Source organism: Neolamprologus multifasciatus, chromosome 23 (assembly GCF_963576455.1).
Source record: "Neolamprologus multifasciatus chromosome 23, fNeoMul1.2, whole genome shotgun sequence".
Lineage (NCBI taxonomy): Eukaryota > Metazoa > Chordata > Actinopteri > Cichliformes > Cichlidae > Neolamprologus > Neolamprologus multifasciatus.
The window spans coordinates 7,068,671-7,096,418 of NC_140460.1; the positions used below are offsets into that span (position 1 = coordinate 7,068,671).

Sequence of the window (27,748 nt, forward strand, 5' to 3'; positions counted from 1 at the left end):
TTTGCTTGAGCTAAAGCCATATTCTCTGTCCTCCGGTCTTTTTCTGTTGGCACACTGCTTTCGGAGCCAGTGAAGCAGAAAAGAATTGGCTAGCTCATTTGATACAATATGATGAGTGCACTTTAATCGTTTAGTTTTCTGTAGAGACAAATTGGGACATTTTTATTAAATAAACAAGGAATCAGATGGTTAATAAAGATGTAATCGTCATGAACCTAAACAAATTAGAATTGATTTTTTAAAAAAATTTTTATTATTATTATTATTATTATTTTCCCTCCCTAACTCATCTTTACTTTGGAACAGACGTTAGCAGCACATCAGTGACTGGATCCTACCATCATCAGCTGCGGTTCCCATCGTTAGCCAAATCTTCGTCTCGATTTTTTTATTTTTCTCTCCTCGGGTCACATATCAGCTCATGTTTGGATCTGTCTGCTTCCTCTTATTTATGATTATTGAGATCTTGGGGCCTCGTAGCTCCATCTGGAGGCATTGATACGCTCATAAACACAGTCCCGAAAACATCATCGTTGTTTCAAGGCATACCCCTTACAGACACGGCCCGGTCTGGGAAGCCCTCTCTCAGGCACATTTGAGCACTTCGTGAATGCAGCTATCTAGAGTGCTGTTGTCATGAGTGATCTCATCATTGCACAGTTTTTGAGGCCGAAGCAGACACAGGCACATGCTCTGTAATAAACCCCAAAGGGATCATGATTTTTGGAGCCATGCTTCGTCCAGATTGACCTCAGATATCAAGTTAGACCGCTGAGGAACCTAAATGTGAAGCTACAGCATGCTTTGCTCCCAGATTGGAATCAAATTTAGTCATTTACTGGAAAGTCTTTTCTACTGCATAGATGAGGGGAAAGTTAAATGTAACAGGATTTCAGTTTTTCATTTTGAAAGTGGGAGCTGCTTCTTTATGGGAGGTCATTTCCTCAAAGCAGTAGATGAATATTAAAGTAGACGCCAGTGGAGTCGGCGTCCACCATCTGTGCTGTGTGTCTTCTGTCCATTTTCATCATCCTTTCCCATAAAGCTTAATGTGAAACGGTGAAAATTAAAAGCACATGGCTCTGTTTCCTGTCAATCCAACCTCATAGTAATATGTGTTTATAAGACAGGACATGGTTAGGGAGAATGAATTTATCTGTTCGCTCCTGAGCTCTTCACCTCACCTCTGAAACAAAAACAAAGTCTCAGTGCTGTTTCCAGGAAAAAGTCTGCAGAGACAGCTATAGGTTAGGATTTATGCACAGCCTGACTGTTTTAAAAGCACAGTGAAGCTGCCGCACACGCACACCGAATTTGTAGATGGACACACACAAAGAGGAACGTTGACCACATAGGCGAAGCCAGTTAATGTGCAAGTGGAAAAGTCAGAAAGTAATTCAGAAACTGAAAGAGATAAAGAGTTTTGTGTTCGAAGAAACAGTAGGGATGGCCAGTCTTCGTCTCTTATCAGAACACAATGTGCAGACAGCTGTTGGCTTTGAAGCCCTTAGAGCCCTGTGGCGTTGAAGCTAACTTCCCCTCCCATTACCCCTCTTCTTCTTTTACTCTTCTCCCTTTTCCTCTTTCCATTCTCTTCTTCTCCCAGGAGCTTAAACACTGATTCACTGACTTGTCTGTCTGCGTGCATGTGTAATCAGAGCTCTGGTTTGCCAGCGCTCTCCCTAAAGAGACAGGTTTCCGACATCATTCTCGGTCTAGCCAACTACTCTAAGGACACGTATTCCCTGTTTCCTCCTGCTTTCTTAGCTGAAGTATCAGGAGTTGTCGTGCGTATCTCTTGTGCATCAGCTGGATTTTTCTCTGAAGGCCTTTCTTTTACTCTAGAGCTAATTTCCAATTGACTAATGTAGCGTTTCTGCAGTTTGCCATGCGCTCTGCTGCTCTGCTTTATAACCGTTTTAATTAAGAGTTGTCACACAGGTCTTCAAGTCTTGGCTCTCGATTCAAAATCAGGAGATTGTGTGAAGCAGAACTACCCTTTGTCCTTACTTGAAAGGGATTTTCTGTAATACTTGGTCATTTGTAGTCCTTGTTTGTGAGTATTTTTTTTAATGTTTGTTTTGTTTTGTTTTCTAGACAAGTTTCTGGGTGGTACGAGAGATCCTCCATGCACAGACATTGAAGATCAGAGCCGAGGTGTTGAGTCTGTATATTCGCACTGCCAAGGTACACAAGTCCACCCAGGACACGACTTTGTTTTATCCACACGAATGTTTGCAGTACAAATTCAACTTAATGTATGTTTGATGTACTCTACTACTACTCACAGAAACTGTGTGACATGAACAACCTCCATGCGGTAATGGCAGTGGTGTCAGCGTTACAAAGTGCTCCCATCTTCAGGCTAACCAAAACTTGGGCGGTGAGTAATATTTGCTGTGCTTTGATGTCACAAGTTTATTAGTAGAGTGCTGTCAATAAGCAGGAATTTTCCCAAAACCTGCACCAAAACACTGGACACATAAACGGAGAATAATAAAACAAAGTAGCACAAGTGACATGGCGTAATGAATTAAAGAGTTAAAACTTTCCGAAACTTTAATTTCACAAGGAAAATGAGACGTTAACAAATACACTTCCCTTGGACTCTGATTACTTTTAGAAAGATGTCAGCGTCTCAGTGAGATGCCAAGTATCTGTACACGAACGTGACACAATCTTTATGGATGGTGAACATTTTGAATTCATTATTCAATTTAAAATCAGTGTCTGTTTTACAGACTTGTCAGTCAGTATTCTCACTGAAGATGTAGAAGTTACATAATAACATAATGATGTTGTGATGTAATGCTGGAAATTTCTTGAACTCTGGTCTGCAAAACCACAGGAGGTTCTTTTAAAAATATTTTTATGGTCAAATCTTTCCACTTGTACATCTTAGCCCTCATTTGTTCCCTCCTTATCCCTGTCTTCGTGTGTAGTTACTTAATCGTAAGGACAAGGCAACGTTTGACCGGCTTGATTACCTGATGTCCAAAGAAGACAACTATAAACGCCTGAGAGACTACATCAGCAGCCAGAGCATGGTTTCTTGCATACCATACCTAGGTAACAGACACAAATCTACATGCATGCATAGCGGGTAACTACTGCAACCCCCCCCCCCCCTTTCTTACGAAAGGTGACGTTTTAGTCTAATATAGGTCTGTGCAAAAAAGCTTGCACTCCCCCTCATTTCTTTATATTTTATTTCCAAGAAATAAAGCTTTTTCTCTTGTGTTGAGGAAGAAATGGTAGTTGGAGGAAAAATTTGTTAAATTGCTATCAGATTTTTTTTTTCTTCTTCTTTTTTCCCCCAATGAGCTATGAACCCTGTAAGCACAAAAAGGCATCCAACCCAAGGGATGGACAAATATTGTCTATACATAACAGAACATTTTCATATAAAGAGATGGGGACACATTTTGTGTTGCTGTGACACTCTGCCTGTAGAAAAGTGCTTAAAGATAACAATTTGACAGTATCTTATCCACCAAAGCTGATATCCAAAGAGCTATTAGTCAAACGCATATCTCAGATGAACAACAGATGAACAGTATTTGAAAGTCATGAAATGAGGAAATACAAATCCAGCAAAGACCTGACACAGGACCTGTGGAGTACATCTGGCCCTTCAGTCGATCCATTTACTGTTTGCCAAAGCCTCATTAGTAATGGTCTCAGTGGATGGGTGGCTGTCAAGAAGCCATTCTTAAGAAAGAGAAACAGGGAGAAACGCCTGACGCATGCCAAATTACACATGAACTGGACTGAAAATCAGTGGCAACAGGTCTGATAGAGTGATGAATCCAAACTTGAAAGCTTTCATTCAGATCATCTGCGGTATGTACGACGGGGTCACACAAGAGGTACAACAGTCCTTTAGGAAGCCTGGAGAACTATCCCTGAAGACTACTTAAACAAATTACCAGAAAGCTGAGCTAACAGAGTTCAGACTGTGTTGAAGAATAAAACTGGTCATACCAAATACAGATTTTTGAAGACAAAACCCTCTTTGTCTTTTTATACTGTATTTCCACTTATGTTTGCTCATTTTAAAAAATCGCTACACCCATTTTCAATTTTCCTTTCAAAATATAAAGAAATGATGAGGCTTAGCACTTTTGCCTTTTCGCCTTATTTCTAGAAATCAACAATGGCAAAAAGTGAAATAAAAGTTAATGTTGGTCTGGTTTAAGCTAGAGAAGCCGATGCGATTTTTGCTTTGAAAGCACTTTTATTTCCAACCATAAACTTTGGATTTAAAAAAAAAGGCCGTTGGAAGTCCAGATTTCCATTATAACATTTTTGCTGACTCAACACAACACCACATGTTTTATTCAAATTGCTCATATGCTGTAAATTAAAAATTGATCCATGTAGATATAAAGCGAGGAATAAATGGGTGACTAGAGAGTTATTGTATATGCTTATACAACAGGTGCAAGGTGATTTATTCCAACATTTGAGTGAGTAATGTTCTCGAGTAACATCAAACCTTGTATATCTCAATAGTTTGTTACACCATGGGAGACTAGATGTTGTGCATTTTAAAGACTTTTTATTTAGCAATAGTATTTTTTTAATCACCTGTGTTTGACACAGTGTGTACCATATAACCAAAATGATTGAAGATGCATTTCTAAATAGCTTTGAGCTTGCTCAATAATTTAGCTCTTCTCTGCAGAAGTAGCCGTAATGGTTCTAGTGACTCACATATTTGGGATTTTTATCATCGTCTATAAAAATTTCAATGGAAAACACTAAAATAAACAAATAAATAACCCCTTGTTTACTTTTAGTATCCATTAAGATGCCTTGCACTCAGCTTCTTATCTTTATGGGCTAAAGGTTACTTTAATGACAAGCGTCTGGGTTTGAAAAGCCAAACTTCCTGCCTGCATTTGTCTTTATGTCACCACGACAATCATTTGTCAGTCTGTTAAGCAGTTGCATTTATTGTTGGTGTTTTTGCTCTACTTCTCTTCCCCGCCTGTTTCAGTAAACTGTCTGTTTCCTCAGAAGCTTTCGCATCTTTGTAACACATCATTATCCCCCCCACCTCCCTTTGGCCTAATAGTGAATATTGAGCATAAATTTTCTGCTCTCTTATGAAACATCAAAGTTCCCTTTAGCAGGAACAAACACATGAATCACTAGGACACGTTGAAAAGTTGTTGGGTTTTTTTTTCCATCCCTTGAATATTCATATTCCTTTTTCCCTCCGGCTCCACAGTATGACATCACACAGGAATCCCTTACGAGTTGCAAGGAAAACGTTCATGCCCATGTGTGTGTGGTTTTATGGCTGAACTGTTTGTTCTTGTTTTGACTTCAGGTTGGCTAAATAACTTTTTTTTTAACCTACCATAGTCCCCCCCTTTCAATCAGCCTTGTATCATAGCTACCTCTGTGTGATTCAGACTTGGACACTCAAGTATGCACAAACAAACAGACACAAGGAAATACGCAGTGCGCAAGAGTCTGTTTGCCATTAAAGAAAGTTTAGGGGACCAATTTTCCCACACTGCTCCATCATGGATGTCTGTAAAACAATAAGACAAATGCACATCTAAACTGTGTCGTCATTGTGTATATGCTAATCAAAAGGAAACTTACTTTTCGGTAAGCTTTTGTCATTCGTCATTTGTTGCTCTGTCTCGTGGGTAGAGTTTTCTAGGGCATATATGTGGGAGTTGCATGGTCTTTCCTTACAGTATAAACTTGTCTATGATGCTCGTGGATGTGTGACCAACTAACTGGCTGCCTCAGGACTGGATCGAGCCAACCTGGCGCTCAAGAGAAAGAGAAATTGCCACTTTCTTGCTCCTGCACATTTCCCTTAATCGTAAATTCTCCTGATTCCTCCAGGGTGGAGAAAACGGGAATGAATGAGCAGGAGACTGAAAGTCGCAGTGCTTGTTCCAGAGCATCACTCCCAGCTAAGTGTTGGGTGTGCTTAAGGAATAAATTTGTGTTTGGTTTCTCTTGATGTTCGCATATTGACCTCTCTGGTGTCTAAACACAGTACCTGCTGAATTTGAGTGTTGCCGTAAATTAAAGTCCCAACTTAGAACAGAGGGCTGGAATTACCATGTTGTTGTTTGTTTGTTTGTTTTTCTTACCAAAAGGTTTTGTTTCCTAAACTTTATTTGAATGGCTTCTTGACATGTTTGTGACTGTGCTCTATTTCCTTTATTTTTGGGTGTGATGCCTATCACTGGCAATAAACTGTCTGGAGAAAGAGCCATGTGTTGGCTCTACAGTGACACATTTGTGCTGAACTGTGTATATGCGCAACAGTCTGATCTCTGACCTACTATTAGGTTTGGCAGACATTGCTGCCTCCTGTCTAAGCTCACATCCTTGATCTCTAGCAAATCATGTAGGGACAAAGAGCCCATAGAAACATGGGTTAACTCTAGGAATAAAGCCATTCATGCAGTTTAAAATAGTTCACCTTTCACCTTCACCTTGTCTAGCAAAAGCAGGATATCAGTAGCAAAACTTTGCCACCAGCGTCTTTGGTGTTGCTAAACACTGCTCGACAAGTGATCTAATATCTAATACAGGATCATAGGTACTGTACACATGGAAGAAAATAAAACCTATTTGATTTGCACCTGATTTTAAATGCTAAAAAGTTTTCGATTTCAATTACACAGTTGAACCAACAGCTGTTGGCTGCGATCTGCTTGGTTGCACAAACGGATTAAAAATATCCTTTGTGTTCGTGTAGCTTGGTGCTACACTTCTCTGAACAGGATGTCACTGATCAAGAGTTTGTTAATATTTATGACAGTCCCAGTGTAATTTTATTAATGCGATGCTGTAGCATGTATTTTCTGTTTGTGGCCTCTTGTTAGGGGAGAGAGATTTTTACAGAATGCCAGAATTGAGCTCAGCAGTGCTCCAACTCCAGCTTGCTGTTGCTGAGTAGTGGTAGCTGTGGGACACGAGCATCAGCGTTTGGAATGACTAATGTAATGGAAAATAGCAAGTTTAAAGTGTCAAATATCTCACATCAAAAATCCTGCCAGCGGGGTTGGGGCCGGGAGGTTTTCATAACCAATTCCTGTAACCTACAGTCCTCTGTGTCAGGCTCTAGTACGGCTAGTCCTCATCTGCCCCGGACCTTTAGAGTGCAAAGCTTTGGTCTGCTCTGACGTACAGTTCTTCTAAAAGAAGAGTCTAGTGGAGGCATAATTTAAGATGACTGGTCAATACTAGTTTGTTGACTTGTCTCCAAATTAGAAGATGTTTAATTATGGCAGTTTATGTTGCTTTATTAAGTTTTCTGAGAAACTTGAGATGGCTTTGTATCTCCGGCTAAACAGGGGGACATAAATGACAATTCTTGTCTCACATCTGACCTACTGTAAATTTGTAAATGCAGTCCCCGTGTGTGGTCAGAGCTAATTTCTGTTCTGTTCGCTTCCTTTAATTTGGAAGTCTCCCTGAGCTTGGATTGCAACTAAATCAGATCCAATATAGTGGCTTATTTTAGGCGATGCTGTCATCCTTTATAAATAAAGTTGCTGTGCTAATATTTTACACAGTGACACTTGCAAGTGTATTCGTGTGGGAAATGATTTTATGAAAGTCTTGCTGTTTATTAGAACAAGAAGCGTAGTGAAAAGTGAGACATTTTATTGTTTATGAAAGAATTTAATTCCTCTCGGATGGCTGGTAGTTCATGTCACAACTTGTCCATCCTAAAGTCAACTAGATATCCACTCCAGATAGTTTTGTCTTGTGTGTTTGCGCGCGCGCGTGTGTGTATGTGTGTTGAAGTGCTACTGATGTATTTCTACACTGGATAAGAAAAGTGTAAAGAATTGTATTGTTACAGGGCTAGATATAACAATGGCATGACTATATTAAATATAAATACACTGTTAAATAACAAAGAATGGCAGAGTGATGACATTGTGAACATTTGGCCTGAGTAGAATCACAACCTTTTTAAATTAACTTTCACAAATAAAGCCAAAGATATTTACATACTAAAGCCATCTCAGCCATATGCACATTGAACAAGCACATCGTTGCACAGGTTCTGTTTCTGTTCAGTCGGTGGGTTTGTGGGTTTGGTGCTGGGGGTCGGTTGTTGCCCCAGAAGTCCAGGAAATCCAGTAGAAACGGTAGACAGTAGGTGAACTATTTATTTCCTCTCACTGTTTGTCAGGTCTTCTCAGCACTACTTTAGATTGCATTAATTTTTCATGCTACCACGATTAAACATCGCAGTTTATTCAATGCCCCATCCTATGGGGAACACTTTCAATAAGTCACCATTAGCTGCTCAGAAGAAATCTCATCACTGTAGTAAATAATAATTTCCCTTTATAACATACTTAATCTCAAGAAGAGTGAGTAAAATAGGACAGAGTCATACTAAAAGGCCTCAGGGAACTTCATGGACTGTCCACACTGATAGGAGATGGAGAGTAGTTACTTGGGGAAGGCAGTGGTATCAGTCTTCATGTCAGCGTAACAGTTGACTAGCCACAGAGTAGACTGTTGGCCATAAACATGTCACTACCTCTTCCTTAGCTGTGGCAGAGATTCCTGCTTCTGCCTTTACAGTATTTATTTATTTATTGGTAGAGAAAGATAAGGATGGAGACTGAGATGCATCTGAAAGAACCACAGTTCATGGTCTTAGTCAATTGGCCGCATCATGAGGCGGACTGATTTTAGGGAGTAGAAACCACCCCCATAGTCTGCCCAGAAGATTCCATCCTGAAACTTGCTGCGGTAAACTCCCCCGCTGTACCACACCCCATTCAGATTGGTCTGTCCGCAGGCATTGTACCACCAGCCGCCCTTGTGGAAGTGGGCGCAGTTACCTAATGAAGAGAAGAACCCAGGCTCAGAAAATAAGATCAGAGTAATGCATGAATTATTTCAAACTAATGTAACCAATATGTCCCCCTACCAGAGAAGGAGTCCTTGTCACGATCGAGCGTAGTGAACTGTTTGCCGTTGTGACTGCTAAAGGAGTCACCAGCATTGCCCTGGTAGGTGCCTAGCCTCAGCCGGTAGCCCTCCTTCTCAGACTCCAGATGAAAGCTGCTGTACTCGGCATACACCTTCTTTCCTGTCCAGTCTTCCAGCTCTATCATCAGCTTGTAATCACCCTGTTTCGTAAGATTGTAGATGTTTTCCAGGCCGAGCCAGTGTTCGCCATCTATGTTACCGAAGCCTTTCTGCAGGGGACAGGCACCACATTATGACAGTACGACAGTTTCACTTGTGATTTCAATGTCACTACTTTTGTACGTGTAGTACTAATTTTCGTAAGCTGGATACTGCGGTTTAGCTAAATGGTGAAGGAATAGATCTTTTGCTTCTGTGGTCAGTGAAGGCAAATCGTTTCCAACGAACACAAACATTAAAACAGAGTGAGGTTATTATGAATTCTTGCCAGGGAGCTGTGTTTATAAGAGTTTTCTCCTTGCAATCAAGTGAATTGAAATCAAATCTGTTTCCCATTGAAATGATAATGTGTTAAGGTTGTGATCTGCGGTTTCTAGCTCAACAAATTTGTTGAACAGCAAAGCCAGCGATGATTTGGCAGTGTTGTAGATGGAGAGTTGAATGCAGCAAGTGGAGAACTGCACAAGTGTTTTCTGTCTCTAATCCAATCACCATGACCGTATTAATACATGAATCCAAATTTTATGACTCAAGGAAACTCCTGCAATTTGCCTTCATCACATACAGAGAAAACAGAGGTTGGGCATTTTGATAGAAATGACACAGGAAAAAAAAGATCATCTTCTCTCATAAGGCTGAGACATGGGAAGTAGAGACCCAGGGGTCATTTCCAGTGTGGTTGAGAGGAGAGCTGTGTTTCCCTCTCAGCCCTTGGGGCTCTCTTATTGCATACATTTGTCCCTGGATTCAGTTCTTGGCTGCAGTTTCAGTGTGAGGAAATCCACCACTAAGCTATTTACACTGTTTGAACAAGTGCTTGCTAAGTGACCTTAAAATGAACCACAGAGACTGGGCTGCTAAGGAAAGGGGTGGGCTGCACAAACTTACTAATTTTGTTGGCATTGCTCTCTTGAAGGTGGGACTTGTGAAAAGAGTGATACAGAGTCTCTTTATCTGTCACTTTATTTTTGGGCCATTGGCATAAGCAACTAGCCAATCATAGGTTCAGTATAGATTTTATGATCATCTGCAGGGTAAGCTACATATTCTTGGCTAGTGGCCCTAAACCTACTGTTATTGTACATTTGTGTTCTTGAAATGCCAAATTCTTATCACATGTCCTGTTAGACCTGCTGTTACTTCATTAAACTCCTTTTCAGTAAACTTACCTTGTAGTTCTCCCAGTTACGGAAGAAGTTAACAGAGCCATCTTTCCTCCTTTGCATAACTGTCCATCCTCCATTGTCGAGGCCATGCTCGCACCAGGCTTGGATCAGTCGGTCACTGCCGTTTGCCTTAAGAAGGTACATACCACTGGTGGTGTAGCCTGCCTTTCGCACCTGGTAGCAGTCATTGAAGGGACCTGGTGTTGTAAATGATGTAGAAGAGGAAGATAAATAAGCGGTTCTTATTTGAACATTAATATTGATAAACACTCATTTGTGATATTTTAATCTGCATATAAATTATATTGTTAATATTGAGAAACCCAAGTGGTGATTTTAATAGGTGATAATTTTGAGGACAAGGGTATGCATGATACTAAGATGAGCTGTAACTTGCACTAAAAAGCCATGTATTACCATATCTTTGACTAATTTACAGAATCTTGATTTTTTTTCTTTATTTAATTATTAAACAACACAAATTATCTGACTTGCACACAGTTGGAAACTTCTGAATAATAAGACTTGACTGTCCTGATTTAAATGTCACTCTTTGTAGTTCACATACAGAAGTCGTTATAAACTAGATTAAAAGGGAAGACAAAGAAATTAACATCTTTGCTCAGACCGCCCAAACATCCCATAGTCTGAAGTTACATAAGCTTTCATCTGCACACCAAAGCTGTTATTGAATATTCACCTAGATTCCACCTTCAGTCAAAGCTATGAGGTGGCGCTGCACCAGAGCTGAGCTGAAGCAGCTGAGTCTAAACCGGCTACATTTCTTCTTTCTCTCTGTGAATATTTATTAAACCAGTATCAACACAAGCTGGGTCTGTCTGTCTAGTCTAGAGGCCTGTGGTAGACTCTCTGAAAGCACATAGGTACCCAGTATAATACATAGTAGTTGGTTTATCTAGACCAAACTGTGGTGAAGCGGTGCGTATTTATACTTGTATGGAACCTACATGGAAGAGGGCCTGCTAGGACCTGTGGTGGCTTTCTGTTTTGCACCTTTCCCTCCTTGTTTTAGATCTATCCTGTCTGCTGGAAAACCTCATCCATAAAAACTCTATAGAAAAATTAAATCTTCTTATTATAACTTTTTATCTCGATCATGAAGGAGCAGCACTAATCGAGTGAAAACAGAAGCTGATGGATAAGGTCAGTAAGGATATGGTCAGAATGTTGTTTGTAGTATGTCTGTCAGTTCAAATACACTTTATTCGGCTGATAACTAAGCAGACAGTTACAGCTTGGTAAGGTAGATGAGAAACTCCACATAACTAGAGGTAGTTAAAAGGATACGCGGTCTTCTTGTCATTTACAAGTTCAGTCTCTGCAATTTTACCTCCCACGAGCACTTCCTCACCTCATGCCGTCTTCTACCTTTGTGTTTCTTTGGAGATTTTTTTTCTATGTGGAGGCTTTTAAAATATGCTCCTCTGCTCTTTGAGCTTAAAAGAAGCATGTCATTATTTGAATGTCAGTGGAGGTGGCGACAGGTCTGTGATTTAAGAAGAACGGTTTCACTGATTGATGTGGGCTTTCATGAGAAACCAGACACTTGGGATTAACACACATTTAAAATGACTGTATAGGCATTAACTCTTGTATAGACTTTTAATTTTTTCTTTTTTTTTCTTTTTTGCAATGACAGGGCTGTGACTGTGAGCTGATGCCTTTTCAAACAAAGCAAAAATATCATAATGCTAAGGTCTAACTAGGCCGCCTGAATGATCATAAACAGAAAAACTGACTTAATTATTTCCAAAATAGTATACATCTGAATTTTATGTCATTATTTAACTCTGCCATATGTAAAGCCCAGAATAGGTGATACTTTGCCATATCATAGATGCAGTTTCATTGCATTGGTGCATGTTTTCTCAAATATTTCCTGATATAAAAATGTGGTTTTTTTTTTCTTCTTCTTTCTTTTCATTCTGATACCTTTTTAAGGTGAATTTTGGGTGCTTTCATATAGTTTGCCCAGCCGAGGATGTTCAGGCTTCATTGTTTACTATAGTTTGAAGGAAAAATATCAATGTATATCGATATATATATATATACCTTATAATTCGTCATAGACATGCATACCAAATGACTGAAAGTAAAGGGTAATTTACAAATAAGCTGTGAAATGTATTGGTTTAAACTTGATAAGTTGATGATGACGATAATGTAGTTAAACTGTGACCTTGTCAAAAATACGTTTATCTTGGCCCTTAAATTTGTCTGGTTCTGACCCATCATTTTTCAGACAGGCTTTGTTTTGCTTTCCCCCTTGTCTGTTTCACCGTTTCAGGGATTGTATAACCCCTTTCAACATTCTTCCCCATACTTTAATCGCCAGTCAAAATACAAGCGCCCGGACCAAGTTTTAGGAGCCGTTTCCAAGTAGCAGTCTACCTTGCAAATTAGTTTCACATTGGCGATTATCTTTCTCAGATGTCAGGATGGTCAAGTTTTTTTGGAAGAAAAGAACAAAGGAGCATTGTCTATTTAGAGGATTTTATCTGATTAGTTATTTTAGTGCAGGGTTCTCAGACTTGTTGGGCAAATCCAGTGGATGGGTACTTTAACTATACCCTGCCCCTTTACTTATCCAATTGAAGATATATCTTTTCCCATTTTACCAAGTCTTCTTAATGCTGTTAAAAGAGGCCTAATCCCATCCCACTAATTTAGTGCATATGCTCGGTGTCATGCTGCCAGTACAAGCAGCCAAGTGGGATCATAGGAATGTATGATTTCACTGCCTCTGTAGCATGCCAAGCATGAGCCAACTGTGCCTCAACAGTACCAACTGTTGCGAGAAATTAGGTTTTGAATTGCAATCCCTGGCTAATTATACTTTAGTAGTTGTGTGTACAATTAGCACAGTTTCTGACAGTTAAGACATCTTACTTTTGCTCAGCGTCAGCCTACTTAAAGTCATTAGATTCCTGACTGTTTTACAGTCCTCAGTTATTCCTCAGTCTTTGCCATTTTAAATTTGTACTTACCATCAGAGGTAAGCGTTCCTTGCGGTGGTGGAGGGTCAATCCCAAAAGGGCTTATTGTAGGTGGGTTGATGCGTGGTCCACGGGAGAACTCCCTGTTGTTATTGTCCCTCTGTATCTCATTGGTGAAACGGTTGTTGACTGGTATATTCTGCGGTACCACCTGCACCAGAGGGGGAACTGCAGGCAACTCGCTGCGTCCCAGCGTCCTCATACACTGCTCCTCCAGTACAGATATGAGAATGGACTGGTTGTTGACCACTCCGGCCATTGTGGCAAAACGGGCCTCCAGCTCCCTATACCTTGAAGCCAGTCGCATCATCTCTGAGGTCACATTGAGGACACGGTTCTCCAGCTGGGCGAGCTCCAAGGAGTTGTCTCTCTTCCTGATGATCTCATGTAGCAGCTGCATATATAGTTGGGTCACCCTGGAGTTCATGTTCCTGCTCTCTTTCCGCAGCAGCTTCATCTCATTCACCAAGTTACCATCCACATCTACCACCAGCTGCAGCGTCTCAATCTCACGGCGCTGTTTGTTGAGCACATCCCGCACATCTGCAATCTCCATACGGGTCACTCTTTCCTTGTCTGGCTCTGGGCCTGTGGTGCTGGCACAGATCGGACCTGATGACAGATGTGATTTAAGAGATTAATAAGAAGCTGTTTTGATGTAATGGAAAGCAAAAGAGAGACTAGTTCAACCCTATTGTACTAAGGGTACTTTTCGAAAAATAGCATCTTTTCTACCTGTGATTCTCTGCTCGGGTACAAGGAAGGTATAAGAGCATTTTTTGGCATCAGGATCCAGAGGAGCTCTTTTACTCCTGTGGAGAGAAGGCTCTTTGGTCCTCCGGGCTTCCCTGGAGCTCCTGCAGTAACTTTCCTGCCAGAGGGAGAGGCAGAGCAAGGCGCACAGACGCCACATCAGCCCTTGCATTGCTGCTGGCTGACTGAATGGATAGATGGGCAGCTACTGGTACTCCCTCCAGGCCTCCCTGAAAGAACACATGACCTTAGGAATTAAGGAAACAACTTTTTCTTTGTGTACAATGAATAAAAACAGCAGGACTGTTAATTATTTGCTTTTCCAGAGCAGAGGGATTTTGAGAGAATTTTGATGAAATAGAAAAAAAAAAAAGCTTCAAATACTTTCTTAAAAAAATATCAGCAGACAATCTAATTGTTTAGGAAAGTGTCCAGTCGAGAATTTGTCACGTACTGCTCCCACAGACTGTTATTTGTGTGGAAATAGTGAAAGAGAGAACATTTTCTGTCCAGCCAACTGGCTTACGTCTGCTTTCTGTCTTCGTTAGTTCCCCTGCTGACAGACACCCCATTTTTCAGAGGTTCTCTTGGTTTCCCCCTATTAAGGAGGTATGATATCTAACTGTTGCTGATTTATCTTTATCTTCATCCTGCCCTTGAATTTAGTTTATCTTCTTTAGTCTAGGACAGAGACTTGGCAAACTCCCATCCTCCCAGCTTCTATAAGATCCTACTTAAAGTTGTTTTTTTGTTTTGTTATTTTCCCCCAACTGTAGGGATCAGGAACCCTTTTTAGAAATTATGATACTTCTCAGCAAGTTGACCACAGGAATCAACTTCCAGTTTCTGGATTGTACTATAGATACTGGAGCAAGCAGCAGAAAATGGATGGAAACTTCATTTATTTTTAAGTTGGTACTTGCAAAGCACAGTCTCTTCTTAGCTTCTTTTCCCCTACAACAGATACACTTTTATTGATGTGACACAAAATGGCAACCTAATGTGTTACAGTTACCTGATTCTTGCTGATCGATGCTTACATGGCAGACCCACATCAAGCTAAATGTATCAACAAGCTTTTTAACAATAATGTGCCATGCTGGGGATGTCATCTGCTACAGACATGGGTCATTTGAGAACAGAGCAGTATAATCTGCTCCACTGTTATCGTATCGTTACCGTATTTGTCTCACCTGTCCTCCAGTGTGATTTTTAAAGTGACAGTAATGAGATAGATTTTATCCGTAGCTGAGCATTTTTCAGTTCTTAGCAACAGGAAACGGTGGTTAGCATGCAACACAGGCTGCTAAAAAGCACCTCACTAAGCTGCTGGCATTTTTTAGCATAGCATAAAAACCTTTTGCATATAATTGAGGGAGTACTCCAGCCTTAAGAGCGTGTAAAAGATATGTTGTGGCCATGCACCTCAGTAGGAAATTCAGTGCCACTTGGCTGTATAGTTGTGGTTTTTTTTTTTTAAGATATAAAGTCTATTCCACGTTGTTCAACCATGACATTAAAATATAAATACCTGGCTTTTGACTTACTACTTCCACAGCTTAGATGTAATGTTACTGTCCTTTGTAACTAGGTTGGCTATTTGCACTGGCCTCACCTGAAACACACCAACCACAAATTGACCCTAATGCAGTTTCCTTGACACAGTTAAACATGCCAGCACAGGTGTTGGGTATTTATATTTCATTTAAATTATATTTTCCAAACATGCATGCAGGACAGTCACTAATGGATGTGAGACTAAGTCAGAAATCAATCAAAAATATGTGCAAAGCTGTTTCCCCTTGTGATTTTTTGTTCTGTTTCTCATCAGCATACAAACACAAAAAGCGCTCTCACAGTCTCATGTACTGCTCAATTTAACACCCGACCTGGTCCTATGCAAGGCCAAGACTTTCTATCCCTCCTAATCCCCTCCATCACTCTTCACAGTCAGTCTTTTCTCTATGCCACATCATTATGGCCTACCCTCCACCCTGAAACTCAGGCGCTGTGTGTCTCCCATATGACGCCATTGTGGTTCTTCAGGAATTCTGGCAATTATGTCACTTGGAACAATGTTGAAAGGGGGCAGAATTACAGTTAGTACTCTAGATCTGCAGGGTGTGTGCGTGTGTGTGTGTGTGTGTGTGTGTGTGTGTGTGTGTACCTTTTTAATGGTATGTTTAAGTTCGTGTGTCTGTCTGTATGATTGAATACTCTGTGTGCATGACTACTCAGAGATGTTATTCATTTTCATGGTTGTATGTTTTTCCAGCAGCTTGTGTGTCTGACAGCGTAACCAGGTACTGTATCCTTGCTGACCTTAGTGAGAGCTGCTAATGACTTTACCAGCAGCGTCAGCACTATCAGTCTTCAAGTGTCTTCTCTTCTAAACTGTGGCTGACTTTTTAAACTTATCAGTTCCACAAAGTCTTCATATTCATAAAGCGTACGAGGCATGAACAGAACTGTAACATCACAGCTCATCTATCAGTTATTGCCTGCCTTAGCACCTACTTGCAGTCCCTTTCTTCTATCCCTTCGCTGTCTCAGCTCCTATCTTCATTATGAGTATGAGGGGCCTAGTCTCTTTTCATGGAAACGTAGCATATCAAAGACATTCCAGGAGATGCTGAGAGGTCAGTAGTGTGTAAAGGTACAACACTGACAGTGTTTCACCAGAACAAGCACACTGCCCTTTTGAGTAAGAAGGAAAAAAAACATCTAAATTGGTTCAGACCTGTAAGGGCTGTTAAAAGAAAAACACAAAGCTCACCTGTGTTTAAAGAACATCTGGTAACGTATCTTTTTATACTTGTGCAGTAGTACACATCTGTCCATATATGCATGAGTTCACACTCCTTGATTGTTTCTCCTCAGGCTCTGCATTGTGTATAAAAGATGGATGCAGCCATCAGGACATTAACATTGTGTTTTTGGAGTCAGGAAGCAAGAATGTGTAGTACCAAGTTAGCTTAAGGTCACAAACTTGATGTGCAAGTTATAGGCTGCAAGTATTATTTCACTTAGAATGTATCGTCAAGTGGTTGAGAAACAGTAAGAGGTTAAAGATGGAAGAAAGTAATGGTGGTAGAAAATGGGTCATGGCCCCTTTTTGCCTTTCAGGTCAGTCATCGTGAACATAACCTGAGGCAAATCCTCTCATACATAAACTACTCTCATTCCTTTTTATTCTTAACAGAATTCTCTGGCACTTTCAATGTGAAAGCCCCATCCTCTTGACTTTCCCCCTTTTTTTTTTCATTGCTTTTCTTCCTCTTTGCTCCCTCTGTTTAGTGCTCCTTCCACCCTTTTCAGTTACAGTTAACTAAAAGCACATGGGAGAACAAGACTTTAAGTAGTATACCAAATAAGAAACATTTAAACCAATTTTCTACTTTAATATGAATAGGATTGTTATTTTTTTTGCTGGCGCTGCCTTACTAGCAAAAAATTGTGTAGTCCATTTGAAACCAGTGAAGGACTGACGAACGGTCACCTCTGCATGCCTTTTTTTTCCTCCATCTTTTTGGCAGTAGTATGATCTCATGCACCTCTATCATGCACTGCAGGGTATGCACTTCCTTATCTATCTTACAGTATCTCTTTGATTGTCCGCACTCCCCTGTCTGCATGTCTTTTTGTATGCCCCTGTCTGTGCTGTGGGTTAATTTCTTTTCAATCCACAGTCATTCCACTGTATGAACCATTACACTATTATAAATGCAAATTCTGCACTTCAGCTGTAGTTGCACTATATTTTGTTTTGTTTTTTAGTCACTTTGTAAATGATCAAAAAAAAAACAAAACATAAAGGGGTTCACCGCACTTGCCCACACATGAAAAAACAAACTATACAAAAACAAAATTACGAATTACAAAATGAGAATGGGCGCCATGCTGAATTAACTGCATTTCAAATTGGTCTTGCCGTACTGTATTTACATTGACAGCACAATGACAGCCAGTTTCCTCTGGAGAGAAACTGGCTTTCGTCTACCTTTTAGATTGTTCATGTAGAGACTGATGTTATAATTATATTATGATTGTTGCAAGAGAGGAAATGACTAGAGAAGTCATTAAGTAAGACATCTGTTTATTTTCCTCCTGGCAGGGAAAAATTAGCTTGTAATATTCGGATAGACAGCATAATGATTGTTGAGGCTGACTTCACAGAGATGGCCATATGGCAGGCACTCTTATAACCTTGGGTTTCACTGCGCATAATTGTAAAAAAACATATATTCATTTGTCACCTAAAGAAAACTATTACAAATATTTACTATAAACTGCCTGCATGGAGATTGTCATACACCTGTAGGTGTCTGGTTACAGGTGAATGAAGTGTGTACTTTAGAAGGAATGCCAAACAGACAAGTGATAAATTAAAAGGAAAATCTGAACAACTGCGTGGAGAAACTTAGATGTGTAATTACAAGTGTGCTGTTTATTAGGCTGTTTACACACAGTCTTGCTCTATATTATGTCCAGAAATTCTGAGAAGAGCCAGTTGATTGTGATTTCATGTGAAGATGGCAGAACTGATCCAGATGTCTGCTCAAGTGGTTACATAAGTAGTTTAACTGTAGTCTCAGCTAGCGGAGAAGTACATGTTCCATAAGCCAGGAGAAAAGTATAGGCCTAAGTGCTTGAACCCTGCAGTGAGGGATGTTTGGGTTTACTTGTTTCCTTAGAGCACCAAAGTATGTATGTAAGTATGAGTATGAGATTGATGTAAACCATGCTGTGGCCTTTGAGGTCACTAGATTTGAAGCTTATAGAACATTATGAGCCAACGTGTTACGCAGCGGTATTAAAAGTCTGTACAAGGGGATAACTATGAAGATAATGATGTTTATCCCAAATTTAATGTTCCATAGAGTTGGAGAATAAAATCTGTGGTGCCTTTTAAAGCTGTGTTGGTGGCACATGGGAGCTTAATACCTTAATGAGAAACTTTAGATTTGTTTTTGCTTCAGTTTGTAACCTCCTGTACATATGTATAATATCAGTCTGCAGCATGTTTGTTTCAGCGCCCATGGTGGGTTTCTAATGTGTCAGTCTCTCTCTCGATGGATTGCAGTCCAGCCAGTGGGAGAGAATGACTTGGATAGAATTTATTTATATTTTCAAAGTCAATGTTTTTCCCAGCCTCAAATCCTCTGCTTCCACTCCCTCATCTGGTCCTCAGACTTTCCCACAATAAGTCCAAAATACCTCCAAACACCTCATCACTGGTTACAAAAAGAAGGGAACGTGAAAACAAAATAGGGAAAATAGGGATGACTGAAGTATATTCTCATTCAAGGAACAACGTGGAAACGGCAACAACAACAACAGCAGCAGCTTTTTTCTGTTCATGACATCAGACAGAGCTGAGTTACATGAGTAACTCAAAGTCAAACTTTTCCTGCGCTTGCTGAAACAGTAGGTTACAGAAGTGTACGCAGAACAGCCGACAAAGAAACGATCTAACTTGCTTTTGATGAAGGATAGGATGAAAATGTGAGTAAATAAATGGCTTTGGGAGGATAACTCAGCATGAGCGGGGATGTAGTAAAAGCGCTGACATTATGAAGCAGTTAATGAGAAGAAAAACAAACCAAAAAAAAAGCAGCATTCACACAGGAGTGCTAAAAACACGGAAAACTCGTAAAAGCTTAATCAAAACTGAAGAAACTTTAAATGCCGCTTCTAAAATGGAATACAAATGACATTGCGGTACAGTAAGTAATGGGAATGTTTTATATCAGTTCATGGTGTAAAACTAAAAGGGAAATGAGGGCAGATGCAAAGAATTACAGTAGGATTTTCTTTTTATTAGAAAACCTGAGCCACAAACGGATACTGAAGGTTTTTACTGGAACTTAAGGCAATCCACTAAACATTATAACTTGAATATTAAGTTGATGGTGGCCTGTATTTTTAATAAAACCAACCCTTACCAACAAGTTATTTCAACCTCCTGCTTTTCTAGCTACTAAACTGTCGTCCTTGATGATGCTATGTTAGTGAGGCGTGATTCCCCCAAAACCACCCTGAGGCCCTACGGGCCCCCCATCTGTTTTCCTTCTTCTGTGGGGGAAACTCTATAAACATGTGGGGTGAGACTGTTGTTGGGGTCAGAGGTCTATTTGTAGATTAGGGTATAGTCCCACCCTTCCTCTACTTTGCTCCCACCCACTCATCCGCCCTGAAATCAATTGGTCTTTGTGGAAAGCGGGTTCCCCGTCTTACTCTGCGTTCATAACATGCACTTAAATGCACAGAAACTCAGGGTCATCCTTTTGTCTGTGCTGTGCTTAATGTAATGACTGAGATTTCCAACACTGTCATTATTACATGACACTCTTCCTCTTGCTTCCCCTGCTATAGAATAGATGACGCACACACACATCTTTGGCATTATTCATTCTTGTGCATGAAAAAACCAACTGATGACACCATAAACTTGCATCTTCCTCTGTATAGTGTATTTTCTCAGTCAGACGTGGCTAATTTGTCTTCTCAATGGGTCACGTGAGAAACTGGGACTGTTCTGTGTGTGCTCCACTGATAGGTTGGTATTAATTTTGTGTCTTTTATATGTTTATTGATGTAACCCTCCACAACAGTCCCAGTTTCTTGGTGGAAATTAATTTTGAAATTAACCTAGCTAAGTTGATAGATTAGCTGTAGCTTCACCTGTCCTGGTTGGCGTGCTCTTTGGTTGATAACTGATAAATAAATGAATATCTGGATTGCTGCTTCAGGTTTTGTGCAGCAAAAATTACTTTCAGGAAGGTCAGGCGATCCAGGAGAGCAAGGAGGGGGAAAATATTTTTTTAAAAAAAGAATTTATATGAATGTTTGTTTGGCTGCATGGTTTAAAATTTCTGATTTAGTACATTCTTTGGCCACTCGTGCATACTTTTCCTTGGTTTTTATTTCTCTTCTGAGTCACACCTAGCCTTAAACTCAAACCTCAGACTTCACATGCTTTCTATTAGCTAAATCAACAAGGAAGAACACATAAATTTGCACACTGCATTACACGCTTGTTGTCCACTGGCTCTACTTAGTTACATGCCTCCACTTCACCCGTCTATTTACCCTGACCTCCTGGCTGACCTCTTCCTCCCTACGGTGACCAGTCTGTTCAGCTGTGTCCAAGCTCTCATTAATGAGCTTCACAGTTCAAACTAACTTTCCTGTGACTATCCTTGACTTTATCCCCCACTAGTTTTTATATGTCCTTATAAAGTTTAAAAGTTTGTGTGGCTCATAATGTCGGTTTGAGTTTTAAGAGATATATAATGTGTCAGACTTGTAGTTCTGTGGTGGGGTTTAACATGTGCACACAGTAGTGCAGGAGCAGTGTTTTTGGATAAGACTTTATCCAGGATGTTATCTTTGTCCGCTTCTCTAATTGGCTGCGTTTTGCAGACAAAATCAGTTGAGACTAGCATTGTCACGGGTTAAAAATGCAAGATACGATTGGATGCATGCCTGCTGCCCAAACACCGCAGCGGTTTGTTGGTGCTGGCTGGGTGAGCTATGAGTCCCGTGCTGAGTTACAGCATAGTCTATGAAGGGACTGGTGGGGAGGGCTGCAGGTAACTGACTCTGATGGGCCACGCACTGCCTGACTGGCTTGTCGTGGGACTTTTGCAAACTTTAAATAGAAAAGACATCAAACAGATGGTCTGCTGTGATTTAAAACTCTTAAGGTGAAGGCTAAGAGTATGGTTGGTTTATGCGTGGATTGTAAGTAATGACCCGTTTTTAAAGCCTGTCCTTTGTGCAGTCACGGTTCAGGTAGAGCCGAATGCTGGTGCTTCAGCATGGAATGTTCTGGATATTTCTCAGACAGCTGTTCCTGCCTCCCCTTTATCTTTTTTATCTTTTTTTTCTCCCACTTATTTTTCCAGTCTGAATTATTAGAGGTATCGATATTATGATTTATTACTCTAAGCGGAAAAATGAGCATGCTCGTGCAGTGTTTTCTTAGCCCTTTTCGCCATCGCTCATTTTGCCTTTTACTTCAAACACTGGCTTTTTGAAGGTCTGCGTGTCTCTCACGGACCTTTACAGCATTCACAGATGTGGCTTTGTAGCGAGCAGAATGTTTCCACAGATACCACCAACAGACCAGGACGTAAGCAAAAAACATTTGAAGATAATTGTGAGTTGCTGATATGGAAGAGCACCATATTGATGTTATTAGTGTTCAAAGCGTTTGCCATCATGACAAGGTTGAGACTGAAGTGTCTTATGTCCATGGGGTGTATTTGATAGAGGATGTGGTTAAGGTTGGCTTACACTGCATTTTTATCTTTTCCCTTAACACGACCCTGAACTGGGAGCTTATAAACTGTCATAGAAACAATCTGCTCACTTTTAAGCCTTCCAAAAGGGGCTGTGAGATGAGATGAGATGTCACCACGTCTGAATGTACAGATGGAACTTATTGGCCTAACCCCGATTTCCACCAGGTTAACTCGGCTACATCCCTGTACCCCTGTTAGCAGCCAGGTTCAGACTGTATTAGGAAACCAAAAGCCAAGAAAAAATAAACAGGCCTAGAAGCAGAGCTCAAATCTCTCCATCTGAGCTGATCACTCTCCCTCAAGTGTTTTGCTGGAATGTCCCAGTTTTCTTTTTTTGTCTTCTCTATGGCTTATTCTTTCTCCTCAGGTAAGGTTTAATGTCATTTTCAGAGCAAGTTTAAGATCTTGGCTGTTTCTCCATTCTCACATTTAGATGAAACAACTCATTGACTGTATATTTTTTAAATAGTTTAATGATGTAAATCATGGCCCTGCACACCAGAAATAGTTTTTTTTGCCCTTCCTTAATGCAACTAGGATCATAAATTCTCACCAGATTTCTTTGTTGGCGTCATACACATTACATATGTTAAATGTATACACGATACACTTCTCAGTATGCTGCACACGGTATTTCTCAGTCAGACTCCAGGGGATAGCCAAAGAAGCGTTGCTAAATGTTTCTGTCTGCAGATGTAACCTCCAGTCACGAAACGTCCTAACCTCTCCAACCTCTCAGCCAGAGCTCTCACAGCTGCCCAGATACACACAAAACGCCATCTTGCTGACAGACGCACACACACTCACTGATTCCAAAATCCAAATTGAAAACAGAATAAAACTCGGCCAGCGTTTACCTTTTTGTTACCGGTAGCGAGGGGGATGTTTTCCTGCAGTTATGGTTTCACGTGTATATTATATTCTGTCTTCACCGGGCTGCAGTGCGCAGGACTCATGTCTCTGTCTCTCTCTTTGTCCAAGTCTTCAGAGGTTCTCTCCTCGACTCACTCCTCCTGTTCTGTAGCAATAAATCACAATGCAAGGCTTTAGTCAAGGCCCTACTTCCCAAAGCTGCACTTCTCCCTGTGAACTTTCCTGGTGCTCAGGCTGGGGTATGGTTCAAAAGCCGGCCACTTCAACAGACTGAGCTCTCACCACTGATGCCTTGAGTTTTTCACAAAGCATGGGGGAGACTAGAAGAGGGAGGGGAAGAAGGAAGAGAAGGGAGGAAAAGGGGGATGAGGGTGTGGGTGTTGAAGATTGCTTTTTTTTTTTTCTTTCTCCCTCCTTTATTTTATTTATTTATTTATTTTAGTCGCCCAGCCTACCTCTGATGTCATAAGTGATAAAGAAAAAAAAAAGACTGAAAAGGAGAATGGCAGAGCTGCTGATTAAATGTCCCATCCTTAACAATGACCTGTGTGGTTTATGTATAAGGGAGAAAAGAGACGAGGCCTGTTTGAATTCAGGTGTTTTGCTGAGTCCAGGACTGCTTTGACCTCTTCATCCTCAATTACAACTTGAAGTTCCCCTCCTTTTGCTTTTCCCGGTAGCAACGAGAAAAGCTGATTGTAATGCTGCTGGGGTTTCGGAGCTTCTTCCTGTAGAGAACAGCTGGATGTGAGAGTCGGAGACCAAAGCAGGCAGATAGAAATGATTCGTGGCACTACTGGTGCAAAATGGTCACTCCAGGTTTACTCTAAGTTTATTTGGACTTAACTTGCTTTTTGTCACCATTGTGATTTACTTGAATGTGTTATTCATACATGTTTAAGCTGTAATGTTTAAAAGATCTTGCTTAACCGTTTTGGAAGAATTTTCTCCCTGATTTGTGATTGAATTTCTGCCTTCTTGCCATTAAATATTTATTTATTTCCATCTCGTACAAGTTTTGCTGCAAGTAAACATATACAAAGTGCCTGTGTATGCAAACCACAGCTTCTCTACTCATACTTCTGTCTGCGTGTTCCAGGCAGTATGGATTTGTGCATGACTAACCGCCATTATCCCTGACATACTCTCAGACAAGAAGCTATAGTGGTTAAGCCTTTAGGATTTCTCTCTTCCTCCTCTTCTCCCCAACTCACTGCTGAGTTGCAAAGCGCTTGTAAACTTTTTTTTCTGTTCTCACCCTTTCCCTCTAATTCTAATCAGCTGCGTGTGTGTGTGTGTGTGAGAGAGATATCCCAAAAACAAAGTGTGACCTCCTTTATCTGTTGGATCTCCTCCTGCCGTTGTGTGTTTAGGCTCTGTGTCAGCAGTGCTGTGTGTATTACACCATTTTCCATGGAGGGGAGGGTTGTGGGTGTCATGTAGTTGGCTGTGTGATAGGTTTTCTTACATCTGCACCCAATCTCGACCCTGGTGTGTCCAAAAAAAAAAAACATTCTGCAAGAAAAATGAAAAGAAGAGGGGACTGTAAGGAAATGCGCACCATCAGTTCAACTTGTTAATAACTCTCTTCAGATTGATGGCAAGCTGCTTCTGGGTTTGTCTTTTAATGTTAATATTTATTTAATGAGAGTAAGAATCTCAGCCAGAAATAGGCACTGAGATTTAGGGGGGGGAGAGAGATGGCCATGATTTGGAAAGGCTAAAGAGAAGATCTACTCGGAGCACTCGTTCAGATCCACTGGGGAAAAAAATCAGAGGGAAAAAGTATTTTTGAAGCTTGAACAAAGTATATGCAAATTAGGTTTTGCAGGGTTTTTATTCCTGTCTGTTTTTGCCATATCAAACAAGCAGTGTGCAATTACCAGCTGAATGTGACTCCAAGAACCCCACAGCTGCATGACACTTGCATCATGCACCCAAGGAAATCTGGCTCTGTTGCAGTGTCCAGCCTTGTTTGTGTCTACATGTTTGCTTTCTAATAAGCTGAGCTCTGCGTTCGGTCAGGAAAACTCCCTGTGTTCTCCACTGAGGGTTAAAATAACACCTCCAACAGATGGACGCTGTCCTCGTTTGGCTTGCAGGGGGCTCTTGGATCGCTGAAGGATGAGTGCATGAGGGAGTTGTGCTCTGATTCTCTTAATTTAACAGACATCTCTTTCTATCTGCTTTTTTTCTCCCTTTTTAGGAATGTACCTTTCTGATCTGACATATATAGATTCAGCCTACCCCTCCACGGGCAGCATACTGGAGAACGAACAGAGATCAAACCTGATGAATAACATTCTCAGAATCATATCGGACCTGCAGAGATCCTGTACCTACGGTGAGACTTCAACAGATGCATGCCTATGCTGGTGTAGTATGTATATTTATGTGTATGTGTATGTGTATATATAGAGAAGGGTTAAAGCAGATTGTTTTTCACTGTGGTTGCATCAAAAACCAGCGTTGGATAAATAAAGCAAGACTTGTCCGGCATGGGTAGGGTTCGTCCCATCCGGTGACTGTTCGTCTGCCTGCAGAGGGCACTGTTGTCAGATGGAGGCAGTGTCCACTCTTGCTTGTGCTGTTGTTGGTCCATCAGGCAGCCGCAGAAAGCACAAAAGTTATAACGTACGAAGAGCTGAAGTGAAACTGATCGTTCCCTCTCTCCAGCCCTCTTTTCAACCAATTAACATTCGGCACACGCTTACGTCATCAACTTTAAGCGATACGCAGTCTGAATTCCCATCCCCGAGCGTGTCTGGGATAGGTGAAAACCCTGTCCAACCAGAAACTCATATGTGGACCGGCACATTTGCAGCACCAAAAATCCCACCTTAAGGCTTTATTCAAACTGTTATTCACTAAAAGTGGAGCAGGAAGTGAGTCATTTGAATTAGTACAAATATTTGCTTAAAATTGGCTAATACCCTTCGAGGAAGATTCTACATTCAGTGGGTTTAAAAGTCCTCCAGCACACAACCACAGCTTACTGGAAAACGGTTGTTTTTCATGTTTTTTAAAAATATGCAGATGTTTCAAATAGGTGTTGGTCATTTAAGTACTTAAAACTAAGACACAGCTATTTCCTAGCTACACTCAGGAGGCTGCTGCTCTGGAGCTGTCTTTGGTTTAAAGTACTAATGTTATCCTTTTTCCAGGCCATTATTCTAGCCAACATAAAGTATGCTGGCAGCTTGTGTTACACAGGCTCACATGTACACATGTGTTTTTAATTTCATGTCTGCCTGTATCTTCTCTTTCTCAGATATACCAGTGTTGCCTCATATACAGAAGTATCTCAACTCAGTCAGGTATATTGAGGAGTTGCAGAAGTTTGTGGAGGATGACAATTACAAGTAAGAAGCAAACAAACAAAGCTTTGCATTATAGTTATGATTTCTTGAAAAAGAGAGATGACCGTCCTGCTAATTGTACTGCTTGCTTTTCTCTGTCACCCCCAAAAACATCATCCCTGTTTCTTTTCATCATGAGGAATTTACAGAAGAGTATTGTAGGGTACTGAAATAGATTTTTCAATTGATTTATGCTGCATTTTTTTCTTTAGATTGTCACAGAAGATTGAGCCGGGCACCAGCACACCACGAGCCAACGCCTCCAAAGAGGATCTTGTCGGTGAGTTTAGTCTCACTTAATCTGAACTGAATGTCCAAGTTTCAAATTTGCACATTAGTATATCAGTTATAACAAAAATTATAGTTTTTGTTTTGTTTTCAAATTAAATGACACATTTGTCCAATGTTGTTAAAAAGTAACGTTTTAATTGATTGATCCTGTTATACTGTCATTAATGTCTTTATTCGCAAAGATTGTTTTCAATTTCACTGTGCATTTCAATGTCCTACATTGTTTCACTTAAAGTGGAATTTAAAAGTTCTTTAAAATAATAAGAATAATAAAAAATTAACTTGTGTTTTTTTTTTCTGTACACACCATGAACATGACATCTCTATTCTTTTGTTGTGGTTTTACTCTTTTTACAGGTCAGGAAGCGTCAGCATCTCCTCTCTGTGGACGTAAATGTGCGGTAGCACCAGACGGAACCAAAGTCCCAGCAACACCTCCATCCCCCAGGAACCTTCTGCCCTACGGACACAGGAAGTGCCACAGTCTGGGCTACAAGTCAGTTTCTATTGTTAATCTTTTATAAGAAATAATTTTCATATGTATGTCCTATAGTTTAAAAAATATATACACACACACATACACACTGGTGCTACTCTGTCTGCTTTGTTGTGTCTCCACAGCTTTATCCATAAGACAAATACAGTAGAGTTTAAAAGTGCTACATTTCCCAATGCTGGCTCTCGCCATCTGTTGGATGACAGCGTGATGGAAAGCCACAGTCCTACCAGGGGACAAGCAGAGAGCTCGACTCTGTCCAGTGGCATTTCACTTGGTAAAACTTGCACCTCTACAGTTATGAAGTAGAGTTTTTATGTTC

General features: G+C 40.6%; 2 protein-coding genes across 3 annotated transcripts in view; one reads left to right on the forward strand and one right to left on the reverse strand.

Annotated features, from left to right (window-relative positions):
- Window positions 1–27,748, forward strand: part of ralgps2 (Ral GEF with PH domain and SH3 binding motif 2) — a 51,898-nt gene that overhangs the window by 11,819 nt on the left and 12,331 nt on the right. The window contains exons 5-12 of the mRNA XM_085152616.1: window positions 2,098–2,187; window positions 2,291–2,383; window positions 2,943–3,069; window positions 25,487–25,624; window positions 26,552–26,642; window positions 26,852–26,919; window positions 27,288–27,426; window positions 27,552–27,703. Coding sequence (XP_085008742.1) covers window positions 2,098–2,187; window positions 2,291–2,383; window positions 2,943–3,069; window positions 25,487–25,624; window positions 26,552–26,642; window positions 26,852–26,919; window positions 27,288–27,426; window positions 27,552–27,703 — 898 coding nt within the window. The remainder of the gene's footprint in view (window positions 1–2,097; window positions 2,188–2,290; window positions 2,384–2,942; window positions 3,070–25,486; window positions 25,625–26,551; window positions 26,643–26,851; window positions 26,920–27,287; window positions 27,427–27,551; window positions 27,704–27,748) is intronic.
- Window positions 244–23,660, reverse strand: angptl1a (angiopoietin-like 1a). Of its 2 annotated transcripts, XM_085152617.1 has the most exons (6): window positions 23,265–23,660; window positions 14,081–14,328; window positions 13,337–13,957; window positions 10,332–10,525; window positions 8,942–9,212; window positions 244–8,852 (listed from the first exon to the last, which is right to left on the reverse strand). In XM_085152617.1, the coding sequence occupies exons 2-6, from the start codon at window positions 14,268–14,270 to the stop codon at window positions 8,665–8,667; spliced, it is 1,464 nt and encodes a 487-aa protein (XP_085008743.1). In that variant the 5' UTR covers window positions 14,271–14,328; window positions 23,265–23,660; the 3' UTR covers window positions 244–8,664. The 2 variants fall into 2 exon arrangements, with proteins under 2 accessions (XP_085008743.1, XP_085008744.1); XM_085152618.1 differs by having other exon boundaries at window positions 14,081–23,660.

Bases quoted from the DNA above. Each gene is read 5' to 3' on its own strand.
- angptl1a (XM_085152617.1), bottom strand. From the start codon at position 14,270: ATGCAAGGGCTGATGTGGCGTCTGTGCGCCTTGCTCTGCCTCTCCCTC. The intron at 13,958-14,080 runs GTAGAAAAGATG...ATCTGTCATCAG, and splicing joins ACCCGAGCAGAGAATCACAG to GTCCGATCTGTGCCAGCACC. The intron at 9,213-10,331 runs GTAAGTTTACTG...TGTCCCCTGCAG, and splicing joins GTAACTGGGAGAACTACAAG to AAAGGCTTCGGTAACATAGA.